Source organism: Cardiocondyla obscurior, linkage group LG20 (assembly GCF_019399895.1).
Source record: "Cardiocondyla obscurior isolate alpha-2009 linkage group LG20, Cobs3.1, whole genome shotgun sequence".
In the NCBI taxonomy this organism is placed as follows: Eukaryota; Metazoa; Arthropoda; class Insecta; order Hymenoptera; family Formicidae; genus Cardiocondyla; species Cardiocondyla obscurior.
In genome coordinates, this window is record NC_091883.1 from 1,092,580 (window position 1) to 1,112,621 (window position 20,042).

Consider the following 20,042-nt stretch of genomic DNA (forward strand, 5'->3'; position numbering starts at 1 on the left):
CAAAACTTTTTGATCGGTAATTAAACGACAAAAGCAAATAGCACAATTTTCAATATAAAAATTAAACGACAAAAGTAACTAAACAAAGGTGGTACGACATTAGCGACCAACACGCGTCTGTATCTTTGGTTAAAAAACACGTGGAGGTAAGATCGCGCGGGAAACACACAATGCAGAGGCACAACCAATAGTGGAGAAGTTAATTTCGATCAATAGTATTTTTTACTTTTATTGCGTGTATCGTGCATTGCGTATCAAGCTTAATGCACATTTCCCGCGCGATCTCACCGCCACGTGTTTTCTAACCAAAAATACGGACATGTGTTGATCGCTTATGTTGTACTACTCGTAAATTCTGCTTTTGTCATATGTCGTAAATGCTGCTTGTGTCGTAGTTATTGCTTGCTGTGAATACTACGTTATCCTTGTTGTATTTGCCAGTGTCGTTTAAAAATTGCTCGTTATATTAAGGACTCAAGAAATATCACGAGGCAGTACAAACGGTACGATGTCGTTTTATGGAAAAAAGGAAGGTAATAACTTTTGTACAAAGAATTTTGTAGTTGTCTAAAATTAAATTACAATTTTAGTATTGAAATACGGCGCACCGAAGTGCCAAGCCTTTGCTGAAGGAAGATGTCACATTTGGAATTGCAAACGAGAAATGTAGACTGGAATGTAACGAAAACTCTAAGTCCATCAGAAGCAAAATCTTCTTCAGACATATGCACGGTATGCCTTACTAACGAGCGCACACATGCTTTCGTACCTTGTGGACATCTTGCCTGTTGCGTTACATGTATCAAACGTTTAAAAGCTAAGCGTCGTCCCATATGCAACGACCCGTATGAAACCTATATAAGGATTAGAAAACCATAAGACATTACAGCATATTTATGTAAAAATATGTTTAGATTTAAGAAATAAAATCTTTAGGCGTGTTACTTCGTGCGGAAAAGATACAACATAACTTTATACTGATGTTTGTTATTTTTGAACAAAGTTCTGATACATATAAGTTACAAAACGGACTGAAATACACTGTGATACGTTATAGCTTTAGATACTGTTATTTTATGTACAAGCGTAGAACGTGATGTAACTCGAACACGGTTGCTTTTGTATCTTTTCGTCGCTTATGACTGTGTAGTTGTAAAACATATTTTTATCCGATTATGCCAAAGTGCGCTTTACCAAACCGTTGTAATGTAGCAGAGATTCTGATGTAACTTGTTTTATTTTTTAGTATTCGAGCATGCAGTTGTAATACTTATAGATTGCAAAATGGACTTAGATACAGTGTGATACGTTATAGCTTTAGATACTATTATTTTATTTACAAGCGTAGAACGTGATGTAACTCGAACTCTAATGTGTATCGGCTGCGTGTGAATACTTTTGTCGTAACGATTTCTTTTGTTTTTCTTATCGGTTATGAATGTGTAGTTAGTAAGTTAATTTTTTTCCCGATTATTAAAAAATATCAAAATATATGTATACAGTTATTTTTTTATATCGCAACGACTTTTAAAATTCGTTAAATCTATTTTTATACCTGTAACAAACAGTACAATATAAAATTCAACGTAATAAATTATTGTTAAATAAGATTAATTTTCTATGCTGTACACTATGCATAATACCTACTTCCTAATTACTATTTTTATTCTATCCTGCCGCTGACTGCCTCGCACAAAGTAATATCCATAAACAACGCGTCCACAAATAAATAATAATATTAAATTAATATTTTGCGGTAACCAGTCTTATATGGTAAGTGGCACTTCCATTTTCTGATTCACCCTGTATATGATATAAAAGTCGCATTTGAACGGTGGGCCACTGATCTGTGGGCTTTTGAACGGTGGGCCATTGATCTGTGGGCTTTTGAACGGTGGGCATTTATCCGTGGGCAAACGAACAAAAATTCACTTTCTGTGGGCGTTTGATCTGTGGGCATTTGAACGGTGGGCAACTGATCTGTGTCTAATTGAGCTGTGGCCAATCGCACTGTGTCCTATTGATACGTGGCCAATCGCTACGTGGGCAATAAAACTGTGAGCAACTGACATACACTCCAAATCCTTCTCCTATTCTATTTCCCACAACTATTCTATTTCTAAGCAGATAGCCAATCAAAACGCATAGACTTCTCCCAAAAACGCTCAAAAGTGCTCTTAGTGAGATTTCGTGGTGACGCTCGACAGTCAACCAAGCACATTTTGCATCTGCCACGAGAGAAGCAACTTCCCAAAAAAAAATAAGAAAGCAAAAATGGAAAACGTGGTAATAAACATCTCGCACCCGGTCAGAAAAATAAGTATATTTTACACGAATATAAACTATTAATTATTTTCTTTAAGCGTAAATAAAAATAAAACGTTGTGGCCTGAGGCCACGAATAACTTCAGACTCCGCGCCGCGACCACCACCGTTTGCCCGAATTAGTCGCGCGGTCCCGTCCACGATTAACATTAAGCACGGGCCGACCAGCCGCCCGCGGCGAGTAGCGCGGATCCTTCGCAACGAACGACATGGGCCGCCCAACTGCCCACACCGCGCACCGCCACTCGACCGTTCGGGAGTGGGGGCCCCCACTCCCGGGCACACGGGTATATAAGCTGCCTCGAGCGCAGACGAGGCACCTTGTTCCGCGCTGGGGAGCACCCCAGCAACCGATCCTCCAGGTCTTGGGCGCTCCCAAGACTTCCTCGACCGGGCTCACCCGGCTTCCGAAACCGACTTCGCTTTTGACGACTCGGGCGCTCCCGAGCCTTCCTTTGACCGGGCGCTCCCGGCCATCCTCGACACCGACATCTCCGAGACTCGGGCGCTCCCGAGCCTTCCGGGCGCTCCCGGCCATCCTCGACACCGACATCTCCGAGACTCGGGCGCTCCCGAGCCTTCCTTTGACCGGGCGCTCCCGGCCATCCTCGACACCGACATCTCCGAGACTCGGGCGCTCCCGAGCCTTCCTTTGACCGGGCGCTCCCGGCCGTCCCTGACACCGACATCTCCGAGACTCGGGCGCTCCCGAGCCTTCCTTTGACCGGGCGCTCCCGGCCGTCCCTGACACCGACATCTCCGAGACTCGGGCGCTCCCGAGCCTTCCTTCGACCGGGCGCTCCCGGCCGTCTTCGACATCGACATCTCCGAGACTCGGACGCTCCCGAGCCTTCCTTCGACCGAGCGCTCCCGGCCATCCTCGTCGCCGACCTATCCAAGACTCGGGCGCTTCCGACTCTCTCTCTCGTTTCTTCGCGCCAACACGGCCCTGGCGTGCCGACGCACGAACGATTCAAGTTGCGGCGCCGCCGACTCGCAAACGCGAAACCTGTGCGTCCGACACGGCCCTCACGGCCTGGTTTGTAATCCGCGCCGCCGAACCGCGAACGCGAAACCTGTGCGTCCGACACGGCCTTCACGGCCTGGTTTGTAATCCGTGCCGCCGACTCGCGAACGCGAAACCTGTGCGTCCGACACGGCCCTCACGGCCTGGTTTGTAATCCGCGCCGCCGACCCGCGAACGCGAAACCTGTGCGTCCGACACGGCCCTCACGGCCTGGTTTGTAATCCGCGCCGCCGACTCGCGAACGCGAAGCCTGTGCGTCCGACACGGCCCGAGCGGCCCGTCCTGTAACCCTCGGAGTTCTGTATAACCGACGCGGTCTGTTACCTAGGATAAGACCGGAAGCGACCCGCCCTAACAATCTTTGGGAATCCAGCTCACGGCAGGTAGCCGTTTTCGTGACAATTTATTCTTAAGTTCATTTCTGTATATATATATCTTTCTTTTCGTAGATTAAGTGTATCATTTCAACTAAATTCTTTATTTTTTCCGATTAACCCAAGTCTCGGTTTTCTTTATACTCGTGCCCTGGCTTCCGACGAGCTCTCCGAACCGGAAATTACCGTGTTACATGGCGCCCGAACAGGGACCTGACCGAACCGAGACTCGAGTTAACACGAATAAAGAGCTGGATTTACAAACTGTCCAAAAACGATCTAGCCGAAGAATTAGCGCAAATTCACATTGACAATAGCGGCCCTTGCAGTCAATTACGACACCGACTTCGAAGGTTTGTAGAAACCAATCCCGACTATAAGCCCTCGATGGCCCTTAATAGAACCGATCCACCGAAACCACAGTGCAAATCACAATCAGCCATCCTCATGGAGGTACCAGACGACGAGCTACACGCCTCCAAACACCTGGATGCGTTTGCGGCTGGCACACCGCAGCACCAACCACTTCCAGCATTCAGCCACGTGGAAGAACTGTTACCACTTCACGCCCCGGCACCAGAGGCTCGGATGGAAGGTGCCGCCATCAGTCGGGCCGAAACAAGTTCCCCTCGTGAGGACGAATCTGTCAGCCTGACCGATCACGCGAAAGTTATCAATCAAATTAGAAAATGGGGCGTCCACTTCGACGGAAGAGACCCGTTCGCCTTTCTCGAGCGCATCCAGGAATTACAGCGAGCATACGGCTACCCGGGGGACCTCTTGCTGCTAGGGCTACCCGAGATGTTAAAAAAAGATGCTTTGCTCTGGTTCCGAAATAACCAGGACCAGTGGAAACGTTGGACCGATTTCCAGGAGAGCTTTCGGAACTATTATCTGCCCTACCGATATCGCGCCCAACTTACGCGAGAAATACACGGCCGAATACAACGAGCGGAGGAACCGTTTAAGCAATATGCTACCGCACTGCTAACCATGGTCCGTCGAGCGGGGAACCTGTCCACCGACGAAGTACTAGACCGCGTCTACGAGAATATGAGGCCCGAATACAAATTATACATCCGAATTCAAGACGTGAACAACTTGGAGGACCTCACTAACCGGGCAGCCGAATTTGAAGATATCAAACGCCAGGAAAAGGAACATACCGAGAAACAGCAAGCCAGTCGACCACCGGCAGTAGCCGCCGCCGTCGCCTATAGCCGAGAAGAGTGCTGTTGGCGCTGCAAACAGCGAGGCCACACCAGAGCTGAATGCCGACGCCCCGCCGTAAAGTTTTGCTCCCGTTGTGGCAAGGACGGCGTTCTAACAAGGAATTGCCACCCGTTGACGGGAAACGCACAACGGGCCGGGGGCGTCGACCACGCCGACCGGCCCAGCACCAGCCAGAATTAAGGTTTCGGCCCCGGCCGCACCTGCCGATTACGCTCGGGAACAACGAGATTGAGGCATTACTCGACTCGGGATCCGAGCTGTCATGCGTCAATGCCGAGGTAGCAAGGTTGGCCGAAGACCTGGGCCATCGTCGGTGGGCGAATCAACAGCAGGTCAGACTGGCGGACGGAGAAACCACGGAGACCGCCGGTAGTCTGCAACTTCCAGTCTGTTATAAAGGGAGGACGTACCAGCACGAGTTTACAATCATGCCGCACGCTCGCACGCCCATGATCATAGGGATAGATCTCTGGGAACGGATCGGTTTAACCCTGCGGATCCCACCTGGCAGCACTCGGCTGAAACGAGCATGCGTTTTGAACAAGGCCGGGTTGGCCACGCAAACACCAGAAGAGGAGGATCGCCTCAAACATTTTCTCGAGGTAGAGCTTGGAAAGTTCCGAGATGTGCGCGGGCCTACCGACAAAATTACTCACCGGTTACGCCTGAAAACCGATCAACCGATTAAACAGCGATACCGCCCACGCAACCCAGCCATGCAGGAGGTAATAAATCAGGAAGTCAACCGAATGGAGCAAGAGGGAATTATCGAACCCTCCCGCGGGGCATGGAGTTTGCCAATTGTGCTCGTTAAGAAGAAAGACGGCCGGTATCGGTTCTGCATCGACTATCGTAAGGTCAACGAAGTAACCGAAAAGGACGCATACCCGCTGCCTCAGGTTAATGCCACGCTCGACAAGTTGCGAGGAGCGCGATACCTGACTACACTGGACCTGAAGGACGGCTATTGGCAGGTGCCACTGGAGCCGGAAAGCCGACCAATCACTGCGTTCACGGTCCCCGGCCGAGGCCTGATGCAGTTCAAAGTCATGCCGTTCGGACTGCACTCAGCGCCGGCCACGTTCCAGCGGCTCCTGGACGCAGTGATCGGCCCCGAATTTGAGCCGTGGGCACTGGTTTACCTCGACGACATCATCATCCTCAGCCGTACGTTCGATGAACATCTAGACCACTTAAGGACAGTTTTCGAGCGCCTGCGTGATGCGAAGCTACGCCTAAATCCAGAGAAATGTTATTTCTGCCGACCACAGTTAAAGTACCTGGGACACATAATCGATCGCCGGGGTATACGCACCGACCCGGAAAAAACGTCAGCCGTAACCAACTGGCCACCACCAACAACCCTCCGCCAAGTGCGACAGTTTTTGGGCATGGCTTCATGGTACCGCCGATTCATCGAAAATTTCTCCAGCATCGCGGCCCCGCTGTCACGTCTTACCAGGAAACATGCCCGCTGGAATTGGGGCCCCGACGAGGAGAAGGCGTTCTCCGGCCTGAAAACCGCACTAACAACGGCGCCAGTACTGGCCTGCCCGGACTTCACTCGCCGCTTTGTGCTCCAGACGGACGCTAGCACCAGTGGCCTCGGCGCAGTATTGACACAGCACTTGACGGAGGGAGAACGGGTGGTTGCGTACGCCAGTCGCACACTCAACAAGGCGGAGAAAAATTACAGCGCCACGGAACTGGAGTGCTTGGCGGTTGTCTGGGGTATACGAAAAATGCGTGGATACGTCGAGGGTTATTCTTTCACGGTAGTCACCGACCACCAGGCATTGAAATGGCTGCAGCGCCTGGAGGAGCCCACTGGACGACTGGGGCGATGGCTGTTCGAGCTGCAGCAATTCGATTTCGACGTACGTTATCGACGAGGGGCGGCAAATCAAGTAGCCGACGCACTCTCCCGACAACCGATCGTGGCCAGTACCGAGGCAGTAACCTCCGATAACTGGTACCAACGCATCCTCACCGGAATTCGGGAAAACCCAGCAAACTTCCCCGACTACCGAGAACAAAAGGGGCGCCTGTTCCGTCACATCTTACATGAATTAGATTTCAAAGAAGTCGAACCATCGACACAGTGGAAACAATGCGTACCCAGGCCGGAGCGGCAGCAGACGATAGCTCGACATCATGAGGACGTTAACGCAGGACATTTTGGCACCGCCAAAACCATTGCCCGTATGGCCAGATTATTCTACTGGCCAGGCATGTTTCGCGATATCACCCGCTTCGTAAGACAATGTAAGAGCTGCCTCGCCTACAAGGTATCACCTACGAAGCCAGCCGGAAAGTTACACACAGCACCAGTAGCGGCGCCATGGCAGCAAGTAACCATGGACTTGGTCGGACCCTTGCCACGCTCGCGGAAGGGCCACACGTGGCTGTTAGTTATGCAGGACCGGTTCTCAAAATGGGTAGAACTCCAGGCATTACGCAAGGCAACTGCGGGGGCGGTGGTCACCGCCATAGCAGAAAGAATCCTGTACCGGCATGGGTGCCCCAACCAAATTATCTCAGACAACGGCACGCAGTTTAAGTCCCGCTTGCTAAAACGACTACTGGCATCCTGGCACATCCAGCATCGTACGACGCCTATCTACACCCCTCAATGCAACCCGGTCGAGCGAACTAACCGTACCATCAAGACGATGATCGCACAATACACGCAACGACATCACCGGCGCTGGGACGAACAGTTAGGTCCCATACAATTCGCGTTTAACACCGCTCAACACGATGCAACCGGATATACGCCCGCCTTCCTAAACCACGGGCGCGAATTGGCGTTTACACATCCCGACGACCGCCGGCACGCCACACCGACAACGCCGCACCGAACTCAGCGCGCGCTGCACGAGGCCTTTCAAGTGGTCCGGATTAACTTAGCTCGAGCATTTCAACGCCAAGAAACCGCCTATAATCTACGACGACGAGACTGGCGACCTAGAATCAACGATACCGTATGGAAAAAAGAGCACCCGCTGTCACGGAAGACCAACGGCTTTAATGCAAAACTGGCGCCAAAATATTCAGGCCCGTTTACAGTGGCCAAATTCCATTCGCCAGTGATAGTGGATCTCCGCGACGCCCGAGGGCGCTGGCAGCGGCGCATCCACATTCAAGACCTCAAGCCGGACTCCCCACCCGTAGAAACCGACCAATCCCCGACTGAGACGGCCCCACAGCTAGGGTATATAAAGCGCTCACGGCCACGGCCATCATCAGTCAGTCGACCGAAAGCAGCAATGGCTAATCGAGAGAAGATGTACGAGCTTTTGGAAGCCTGAGCGAAGGAGCGAGTCGCCGCCAGCCAGCCCGCCGCCAGGGGCCTGGCCTCCGCCGATCGACCCGAGCCGCCGCTATCCGGTGCCACGTGTGGGGACGAGCGTCCAGCGAGGAGACGGCAGTCAACGAGGTCACACCCGTTGGCTGGAAGAGCCACCACCCGCTCTTCCGAAGGCGCCCCGAAGAGGCCAAGGACGTCCGCGGGCTCTGCCAGATTCAGCCGCCGGGGCGACCAAGACCACCGTCGCCCGCTCAAAAAAAGGACCAGGGCAGACGACGGCAACAGGCCCGCAGGGATCAGCCGGGAAGGCGCAGCCCGCCAGAACGAGCACCTCGGGATGCCGCAGAACCGACGGCGGCCCAGGCAAGACAACGGCGCCCGAGGCCCACCAAGGCGAAACGAAAGATCCGGGTACGAGCCGGCCACAAGCGCAGCCGCCAGGACCATCGGCGGCGCGTAAAGATCCGGCTGAACCATCTGCGAGGCACAGGCAAAACCCGCCACCACGCCAGGGACCAACGATTCGGGCCATGGAAATTCTCCAGCCGGCCCGACGTGAGCCAAGAAACATCGCCGGAATCGAGGTCAGCATTCCGGACCGAGGCCAGACGGGGCTGACTGCCATGCCAGGAGGACCGCTAGCGCACGGCAGAACGACCAGGCTGAAGGCGCCGCGCATTAGGCCAGCCACCGTAGCCGCAACGACCGAACCGGCAACAACCAGGGCTCGGGAAGAAACGGTGAGCCTCGCGGCAGCAGCCAGGATGTCAACTACCACCAGTACACCCACGGTTCTGCCTCTGCCGCCATTTGCATTAGAACTAAGGCAGACCACGACACCACCAGTAGCTCCACCATCAACGCCACCTGTGGCCCCACCGACGACGACGCCTGCGGCTCCACCACCGACACCTCTGGCAGTTCCATCGCCAACGCTAATGGTGGTTACATCGCCAGCACCACCCGCCTACGTCCGCGAAAAAGGATGGACATCGAAGCCAAACATCCCGCTCGCTGTGCCAGTCCAACTCCCAAACGGCGAAATTACGTCAGTGCCAATGTCCGCTATCCGCCACAACCGGAAGTGGCGGGCCCGGACCGCAACCGGCAGGTGGCTACTGCGCTTCGCCCCCGATGGCAGACTCACGATGTGCCGAAAGATCCAGGGGAGGCCTCTGAGTAAAGAGGGGTGATGTGGCCTGAGGCCACGAATAACTTCAGACTCCGCGCCGCGACCACCACCGTTCGCCCAAATTAGTCGCGCGGTCCCGTCCACGATTAACATTAAGCACGGGCCGACCAGCCGCCCGCGGCGAGTAGCGCGGACCCTTCGCAACGAACGACATGGGCCGCCCAACCGCCCACACCGCGCACCGCCACCCGACCGTTCGGGAGTGGGGGCCCCCACTCCCGGGCACACGGGTATATAAGCTGCCTCGAGCGCAGACGAGGCACCTTGTTCCGCGCTGGGGAGCACCCCAGCAACCGATCCTCCAGGTCTTGGGCGCTCCCAAGACTTCCTCGACCGGGCTCACCCGGCTTCCGAAACCGACTTCGCTTTTGACGACTCGGGCGCTCCCGAGCCTTCCTTTGACCGGGCGCTCCCGGCCATCCTCGACACCGACATCTCCGAGACTCGGGCGCTCCCGAGCCTTCCTTTGACCGGGCGCTCCCGGCCATCCTCGACACCGACATCTCCGAGACTCGGGCGCTCCCGAGCCTTCCTTTGACCGGGCGCTCCCGGCCATCCTCGACACCGACATCTCCGAGACTCGGGCGCTCCCGAGCCTTCCTTTGACCGGGCGCTCCCGGCCGTCCTCGACACCGACATCTCCGAGACTCGGGCGCTCCCGAGCCTTCCTTCGACCGGGCGCTCCCGGCCGTCCTCGACATCGACATCTCCGAGACTCGGGCGCTCCCGAGCCTTCCTTCGACCGGGCGCTCCCGGCCATCCTCGTCGCCGACCTATCCAAGACTCGGGCGCTCCCGACTCTCTCTCTCGTTTCTTTGCGCCAACACGGCCTTGGCGTGCCGACGCACGAACGATTCAAGTCGCGGCGCCGCCGACTCGCGAACGCGAAACCTGTGCGTCCGACACGGCCCTCACGGCCTGGTTTGTAATCCGCGCCGCCGACCCGCGAACGCGAAACCTGTGCGTCCGACACGGCCTTCACGGCCTGGTTTGTAATCCGCGCCGCCGACTCGCGAACGCGAAACCTGTGCGTCCGACACGGCCCTCACGGCCTGGTTTGTAATCCGCGCCGCCGACCCGCGAACGCGAAACCTGTGCGTCCGACACGGCCCTCACGGCCTGGTTTGTAATCCGCGCCGCCGACTCGCGAACGCGAAGCCTGTGCGTCCGACACGGCCCGAGCGGCCCGTCCTGTAACCCTCGGAGTCCTGTATAACCGACGCGGTCTGTTACCTAGGATAAGACCGGAAGCGACCCGCCCTAACAATCTCTGGGAATCCAGCTCACGGCAGGTAGCCGTTTTCGTGACAATTTATTCTTAAGTTCATTTCTGTATATATATATATATCTTTCTTTTCGTAGATTAAGTGTATCATTTCAACTAAATTCTTTATTTTTTCCGATTAACCCAAGTCTTGGTTTTCTTTATACTCGTGCTTTGGCTTCCGACGAGCTCTCCGAACCGGAAATTACCGTGTTTCAACGTTTTATTTTGTTACAGAAAATCGTGGTCGATGAAATAAAGCTGGAGAAAGCAAAAATGGAAAACGTGGTAATAAACATCACGCATCCGGTCAGAGGAGTAAGTATATTTTACACGATTATAAACTCTTAATTATTTTCTTTAAGCGTAGATAAAAATAAAACGTTTTATTTTATTACAGAAAATCGTGGTCGGCGGAATAGAGATGGAGGAAGTGCAGCTTCAGCGCGAGGTGCGGGTCGTCATCCCACCGCAGGTAGGTAGTATATGTGTAATATTCACTCTCTCAAACAAAATTTGTAATTAAATATTTATCTTTTTCAGTCTTTCGACATTCGTGAGGCTATCTTCCGAGGAAAAATAATTAACGGATACCGCATGGATCACATGCGGTACGAGAGAAAAATCTTGCGGAGGAATACAGGCGAATTGTGGGAGATGAACGTATTTGACACGTTCGATCTCCGATTGCTTTTCAACCTCCCGTCTCTCTCTCAGGAGGAAATTAGAAAAGCCCACGGACTCGAGCCAATGTGGGACGCCTCTGAAGACAATTTTAAGGCTGCGGTCGGGAAAATTATACCAAATTTCGCGCAGGAAGAAGAAGAAGAAGAAGACGATGATAATGAGGGCGAAGAGGAGAACAACGTAAATTAATTAAATGTAAAAATATTAAAGTAATTGTGTGTATGTGTGAGTGTGTGAAAGCGTGTATGCAAGAGTATGAGAGAAAAAATAAAAATATTATTTTTGTAAAATGTGTAAATAAATTTCCTAATTTAAGTTTTTAACATTTATATTTCTTATTTCTTTCACCCTTTACGCACATTTTCTTTTTCTAACTTAAAACTCTACCGTTTATAAGAAAAATTCAAAATAAAAGAAAAATTAAAGTAAATAGTAAAAGTAAAAAAGTAAAAAGTAATAAGTATAAAGTAAAAAGCAAAAAATAAAAATTAAAAAGCAAAAAATAAAAATAAAAAGTAAAATGTAAAATGTAAAAAGTAAAAAAAGTAAAAAGTGACAAAAATAAGTAATACAATAAAAAATTGAAAATAAAAGAGAAGAAAAGATTTAACATAAAAAGCTAAAGCAGTAAAATAAAAAGTATTTGGAAATAAAAGAAAAATATCGAGGGGGGTACATCTTTGTGTAATGTTACGCTTCTTTTAACCTGTGAGAGAAGGAGGGGCGAAAAAAGGTGAGAGAAAGAAACAATACTCTGCGAGTAAAAAGTCCGCCAATAAAAACAGCGTTAAAATTTTCCTGGCTTTTTCGACTCGAGTAATTTTTAACTCTTAGAGCTTTAGAGCTTACTATGTTAATATAGATCGGGCCTAATTCTAAGAAAAGCTAGCATTTTACCTTAAAGCATATATTACTGGAGGAGGAATAGCCTATAATTTCCGTGTTAAAAGTCTGTGACCAAGTTCAGTGTGAAAAAGAAAGGTAAAGTATTACCATTGTTCTTAATGCGCAAACGCGAATGATTTATTTTATATATTAATTTTTTTTTTACGATATTTATACATTTCGACTCTTACTTCATGCATTTCGCTAAATAAAAAACATGTACACTCAATTTTTTTAAAACATTGCCGTGCCACATACCCTGCAAAATATGCTATTGCGTTTTCATTATAATTACTTATATTGTCCACATCATATTCGTGGAGAATGTCTGCATGATTATCAAGTAAATCTGTTATTAATACAGTAGCATCGTCGTCAGTATCATCTACAGCAGCAATATTACTTTCATTCATACAATTTTCAACTGTCTTAATAATTGTATTAGGTTTATTGATGAGAGCTTCACTTTCTGGACATTGCACGTTACCTTCATCGCCTGTTAGAATGTAACCAGTGGATAATATATGTCTAATTGACAGTCGGACCATTCTTGCAGTTGGATTAGGATTAAATTCTCCGCGTTGTCAAAGTTTTGAAAATAAATGTTCAACTGAATTCTGATTGCATAAACCTGTTGCAAGTTCAAATTTTTTATTTTTACTTGTAAGTTCTTTATACAAAGAAAGAATTGCTTGTATTGTAATAATAAAACCTTTAAAACAAGGAATTTGATTTATTTTGTTCAGTAATTTGGACCATCCTGAAGACCACTGTACGAAGTTTAACAATAGATCTTCAATATCAGAATTTTTCTTTGATAATGGCCGTTTTTCGCCAAATGTAATATTAAGACTATATGAGTTACAAGCATCAATTACATTATTTATACGCTCTGCAAAATTAGCTGTTTCTCTCCATGTATTAGAATTTAATTCTTTTACGTTACCAGCTGTTTTTATTGCAGCTGCAAATTTATTACTAAATAATTGAAATACTCTCTTTACGTTCATTGCTTCAAAGCAATTGGGATAAATATGTGCTTGTGTAATATGAGATAATAAATTTGAGCCTTCTGTTGTTGCATTGTCAATTTTCCAAGTTTCTATAAAATTAGAATATGACGCTATTATTTTTTCGTTGTAATATATATTGTTATGCGTCCTAAGAAAACTCGCTAATCTTTTAACTAAATGTGGAAAATCGTATAAACCATAATATTTTTTATTATTATGTATAAAATAGGGCTTTTGAACATCAATGCCTAATTGAGTATAAGCAGCTTGATTACTTGTTCCTTGATCACATGTTGTAAGTTTTACATTAGCACCCGTTTCACTCAATTTATCTATGCACATCTGAACCAAATAAACTATCTCATGTGATTTCATACATTTGCCTGGAAGAAAATACGCTAATGGCTGTCTCCATGGATGACGTGCATTTAAGCTATCAAGACAGAAGACAAAAACGCATTTAGATCTTTCTGTTTGTTTGCCTAAAGGGCCTAAATCAACGAAACCTTCTACTTCATCCAGTTTTAAAAAATATTCTTCATAGCTTTTAATTGACATTTCGTCCCATTTTAAAGCGCATATTCTTTCATCTTCAGGAATTTGTGCAAATTTTTCTTTTAATTTTTGAAATATAATGTCGCAAAATCCTGGTTTTATATTGTATTCTTCTATCCATCTTCTAATTGTTCTTTGTCCAGGAAAATTACAACCTGCTTTCTTTAATCGGCAAAACGCTGATGCTGAATAGTAATATAATTGTTTTGCAAGCATCTTATCTTCCTCACTATATCGTGTACGTTGTGTATGTAACTGCAAATGTATCATAGTTTTTGCTACAGGATGTAATTCTTGTTCATTTATTAGATTTTTTAATATTTTCTTTTTTGTTGTTGCTTGTTTTTGATGTCGATTTTTTGTGATTTTTTTATTTAATTGTTTACAATTACACTTTAGTGCCATTCTTTGCATTTGAAACTCCAAATCTTTTATTTTTGTCGCAATTTGAAATTCTCGTTTCTTAGTGCTTTAATCTTTGCATTTGAGTTAATCTTTTCTTTATTTTTTCCTTCCATATAATTATAATTTTTATCCGTAAGTGGCTCCAAATAAAGCCAATCCATTGTGTCTTCCTGTTCAGTTTTATCGAAATTTAAAGTTGCAGGCCTATATGTTTGCGGTAACGGTGCAGTTGCCCACAGTTCTATTGCCCACGTAGCGATTGGCCACGTATCAATAGGACACAGTGCGATTGGACACAGCACAATTGGACACAGATCAATTGGACACGGTTCTATTGCCCACGTAGCGATTGGCCACGTATCAAATGGACACAGTGCGATTGGACACGAAAAGTTGCCAACCGTTCAAATGACCACAGATCAGTTGCCCACCGTTCAAATGCCCACAGATCAAACGCCCACAGAAAGTGAATTTTTGTTCGTTTGCCCACGGATAAATGCCCACCGTTCAAAAGCCCACAGATCAATGGCCCACCGTTCAATGGCCCACAGATCAATGGCCCACCGTTCAAAAGCCCACAGATCAGTGGACCACCGTTCAAAAGCCCACAGATCAGTGGCCCACCGTTCAATGGCCCACAGATCAGTGGCCCACCGTTCAAAAGCCCACAGATCAGTGGCCCACCGTTCAAATGCGACTTTTATATCATATACAGGGTGAATCAGAAAATGGAAGTGCCACTTACCATATAAGACTGGTTACCGCAAAATATTAATTTAATATTATTATTTATTTGTGGACGCGTTGTTTATGGATATTACTTTGTGCGAGGCAGTCAGCGGCAGGATAGAATAAAAATAGTAATTAGGAAGTAGGTATTATGCATAGTGTACAGCATAGAAAATTAATCTTATTTAACAATAATTTATTACGTTGAATTTTATAATGTACTGTTTGTTACAGGTATAAAAATAGATTTAACGAATTTTAAAAGTCGTTGCGATATAAAAAAATAACTGTATACATATATTTTGATATTTTTTAATAATCGGGAAAAAAATTAACTTACTAACTACACATTCATAACCGATAAGAAAAACAAAAGAAATCGTTACGACAAAAGTATTCACACGCAGCCGATACACATTAGAGTTCGAGTTACATCACGTTCTACGCTTGTAAATAAAATAATAGTATCTAAAGCTATAACGTATCACACTGTATCTAAGTCCATTTTGCAATCTATAAGTATTACAACTGCATGCTCGAATACTAAAAAATAAAACAAGTTACATCAGAATCTCTGCTACATTACAACGGTTTGGTAAAGCGCACTTTGGCATAATCGGATAAAAATATGTTTTACAACTACACAGTCATAAGCGACGAAAAGATACAAAAGCAACCGTGTTCGAGTTACATCACGTTCTACGCTTGTACATAAAATAACAGTATCTAAAGCTATAACGTATCACAGTGTATTTCAGTCCGTTTTGTAACTTATATGTATCAGAACTTTGTTCAAAAATAACAAATTATTGCTCGATGAATCTTATTGCATGAATCTCTGTTGCATGAACGAATGAAATAATCTCGACAAATCATAATTGCAAAGCAAAACTTTTTGATCGGTAATTAAACGACAAAAGCAAATAGCACAATTTTCAATATAAAAATTAAACGACAAAAGCAACTAAACAAAGGTGGTACGACATTAGCGACCAACACGCGTCTGTATCTTTGGTTAGGAAACACGTGGAGGTAAGATCGCGCGGGAAACACACAATGCAGAGGCACAACCAATAGTGGAGAAGTTAGTTTCGACCAATAGTATTTTTTACTTTTATTGCGTGTACCGTGCATTGCGTATCAAGCAATGCATTTCCGCGCGATCTCACCGCCACGTGTTTTCTAACCAAAAATACGGACATGTGTTGATCGCTTATGTTGTACTACTCGTAAATTCTGCTTTTGTCATATGTCGTAAATGCTGCTTGTGTCGTAGTTATTGCTTGCTGTGAATACTACGTTATCCTTGTTGTATTTGCCAGTGTCGTTTAAAAATTGCTCGTTATATTAAGGACTCAAGAAATATCACGAGGCAGTACAAACGGTACGATGTCGTTTTATGGAAAAGAGGAAGGTAATAACTTTTGTACAAAGAATTTTGTAGTTGAGTCAAAAATTAAATTACAATTTTAGTATTGAAATACGGCGCACCGAAGTGCCGAGCCTTTGCTGAAGGAAGATGTCACATTTGGAATTGCAAACGAGAAATGTAGACTGGAATGTAACGAAAACTCTAAGTCCATCAGAAGCAAAATCTTGTGGCCTGAGGCCACGAACAGGTAACTTCAGACCTTGCGCCGCGACCACCACCGTTCGCCCAAATTAATCGCGCGGTCCCGTCCACGATTAAATTAAGCACGGGCCGGCCAGCCGCCCGCGGCGAGTAGCGCGGACTTTCACAACGGGCGACATGGGCCGCCCAACCGCCCACACCGCGCACCGCCATCCCGACCGTTCGGGAGTGGGGGCCCCCACTCCCGGGCACACGGGTATATAAGCTGCCTCGAGCGCAGACGAGGCACCTTGTTCCGCGCTGGGGAGCACCCCAGCATCCGATCCTCCAGGTCTTGGGCGCTCCCAAGATTTCCTCGACCGGGCTCACCCGGCCTCCGAAACCGACTTCGCTCTTGACGACTCGGGCGCTCTCGAGCCTTCCTCCGACCGGGCGCTCTCGGTCGTTCTCGACGCCGACATCTCCGAGACTCGGGCGCTCCCGAGCCTTCCTTTGACCGGGCGCTCCCGGCCATCCTCGACACCGACATCTCCGAGACTCGGGCGCTCCCGAGCCTTCCTCTGACCGGGCGCTCCCGGCCATCCTCGACACCGACATCTCCGAGACTCGGGCGCTCCCGAGCCTACCTTTGACCGGGCGCTCCCGGCCATCCTCGACACCGACATCTCCGAGACTCGGGCGCTCCCGAGCCTTCCTCCGACCGGGCGCTCCCAGCCATCCTCGACACCGACATCTCCGAGACTCGGGCGCTCCCGAGCCTACCTTTGACCGGGCGCTCCCGGCCATCCTCGACACCGACATCTCCGAGACTCGGGCGCTCCCGAGCCTTCCTCCGACCGGGCGCTCCCAGCCGTCCTCGCCACAAGACATCTCCGAGACTCGGGCGCTCCCGAGCCTTCCTTTGACCGGGCGCTCCCGGCCGTCCTCGACGCCGACCCTCCCGAGACTCGGGCGCTCCCGTCTCTCTCTCGCATAGTCGCGCCAATACGGCCCCCGACGTTCCGTACGCACGATTGAATTAAGTCGCCGCGCCGCCGACTCGCGAACGCGAAACCTGTGCGTCCGACACGGCCCTCACGGCCTGATTTGTAATCCGCGCCACCGACTCGCGAACGCGAAACCTGTGCGTCCGACACGGCCCTCACGGCCTGATTTGTAATCCGCGCCGCCGACTCGCGAACGCGAAGCTCGTGCGTCCGACACGGCCCGAGCGGCCCATTCTGTAATCCGCGGAAACTTGAATAAACGACGCGGCCTGTTACCTAGGATAAGACCGGAAGCGACCCGCACTAACGATCTCTGGAAATCCAGCTCACGGCAGATAGCCGCTTTTCTTGACAATTTATTTTTAAGTTTATCTCTGTATATATCTTCCTTTTCGTAGTTTAAGTGTATTATTTCAACTAAATATTCTTTCGTTCTTTCGTTAATAAATTCTTTATTTTCCAATTAACCCAAGTCTCGGATTTCTTTATACTCGTATTCTGGCTTCCGACGAACTCTCCGGACCGGAAACTACCGTGTTACATAGCGCCCGAACAGGGACCTGACCAGACCGAGACTTGAGTTAACACGAATGAAGAGCTGGATTTACAAACTGTCCAAAAACGATCTAGCCGAAGAATTAGCGCGAATTCACGTTGACAATAGCGGTCCTTGCAGTCAATTACGACACCGACTTCGAAGGTTTGTAGAAACCAACCCCGACTATAAGCCCTCGATGGCCCTGAATAGAACCGATCCACCGAAACCACAGTCAGCCATCCTTATGGAGGTACCAGACGATGAGCTACACGCCTCCAAGCACCTAGATGCGTTCGCGGCTGGCACACCGCAGCACCAACCGCTCCCAGCATTCAGCCACGTGGAGGAACTGTTACCATTTCACGCCCCGGCACCAGAAGCTCGGATGGAGGGTGCCGCCATCAGTCGGGCCGAAACGAGTCCCCCTTGTGAGGACGAATCTGTCAGCCTGACCGATCACGCGAAAGTCATCAATCAAATTAGAAAGTGGGGCGTCCACTTCGATGGAAGAGACCCGTTTGCATTTCTCGAGCGCATCCAAAAACTACAGCGAGCATACGGCTACCCGGGGGACCTTTTGCTGCTGAGGCTACCCGAGATGCTAAAAGGAGATGCTTTGCTCTGGTTCCGAAATAACCAGGAACAGTGGAAACGTTGGGCCGATTTCCAGGAGAGCTTCCGGAACTATTACCTGCCCTACCGATATCGGGCCCAGCTCACGCGAGAAATACACGGCCGAATACAACGAGCGGGAGAACCGTTCAAACAATATGCTACCGCACTGCTAACCATGGCCCGTCGAGCGGGAAACCTTTCCACCGACGAAGTCCTGGATCGAGTCTACGAAAATATGAGGCCCGAATACAAATTATACATCCGAATTCGAGACGTGAGCAACTTGGAGGACCTCACTAACCGGGCAGCCGAATTTGAAGATATCAAACGCCAAGAGAGGGAACATACCGAGAAACAGCAAGCCAGTCGACCACCGGCAGTGGCTGCCGCCGTCGCCTATAGCCGAGAAGAGTGCTGTTGGCGCTGCAAGCAACGAGGCCACACCAGAGCCGAATGCCGACGCCCCGCCGTTAAGTTTTGCTCCCGTTGTGGCAAGGACGGCGTTCTAACAAGGGATTGCCACCCGTTGACGGGAAACGCACAACGGGCCGGGGGCGTCGACCACGCCGACCGGCTCAGCACCAGCCAGAGTTAAGGTTTCGGCCCCGGCCGCACCTGCCGATTATGCTCGGGAACAACGAGATTGAAGCATTACTCGATTCGGGATCCGAGCTGTCATGCGTCAATGCCGAGGTAGCAAGGTTGGCCGAAGACCTGGGCCATCGTCGGCGGGCGAATCGACAGCAGGTCAGACTGGCGGACGGAGAAACCACGGAGACCGCCGGTAGTCTGCAACTTCCAGTCTGTTATAAAGGGAGGACGTACCAGCACGAGTTTACAATCATGCCGCACGCTCGCACGCCCATGATCATAGGGATAGATCTCTGGGAACGGATCGGTTTAACTCTGCGGATCCCACCTGGCAGGAGAAACAAGCATGCGGTTTGAATTGGCCAAAACACCAGAAGAGGAGGATCGCCTCAAACATTTTCTCGAGAAGGCAAGTCCGAATGTGCACGGGCGATAAAATTACTCACCGGTAGAACCGATCAACCAATTAAACAGAGATACCGCTTACGCAACCCAGCCATAGGAGGTAATAAATCAGGAAGTCAACCGAATGGAGCCGAACCCTTTCGCGGGGCATGGAGTTCGCCAATTGTGCTCGTCAAGAAGAAGGACGGCCGGTATTGGTTCTGCGTCGACTATCGTAAAATCAACGAAGTGACCGAAAAAGACGCATACCCGCTGCCTTAGGTTAATGCCACGCTCGACAAGTTGCGGGGAGCACGATACCTAACTACGCTGGATCTGAAGGACGGCTATTGGCA

General features: G+C 49.1%; 1 protein-coding gene and 1 long non-coding RNA gene across 2 annotated transcripts; both read left to right on the forward strand.

The window, feature by feature from the left end:
* Positions 1–273: 273 nt before the first annotated feature.
* LOC139110324 (uncharacterized) lies at positions 274–1,493 on the forward strand. Its single transcript, XR_011546978.1, has 2 exons — positions 274–533; positions 591–1,493. It is a non-coding gene; the product is annotated as an uncharacterized lncRNA (long non-coding RNA).
* Positions 1,494–10,390: 8,897 nt separating this feature from the next.
* LOC139110334 (uncharacterized) lies at positions 10,391–11,668 on the forward strand. The gene is made up of 4 exons (XM_070670013.1): positions 10,391–10,753; positions 10,963–11,043; positions 11,126–11,200; positions 11,269–11,668. The coding sequence occupies exons 2-4, from the start codon at positions 11,002–11,004 to the stop codon at positions 11,599–11,601; spliced, it is 450 nt and encodes a 149-aa protein (XP_070526114.1). The 5' UTR covers positions 10,391–10,753; positions 10,963–11,001; the 3' UTR covers positions 11,602–11,668.
* Positions 11,669–20,042: the final 8,374 nt, after the last annotated feature.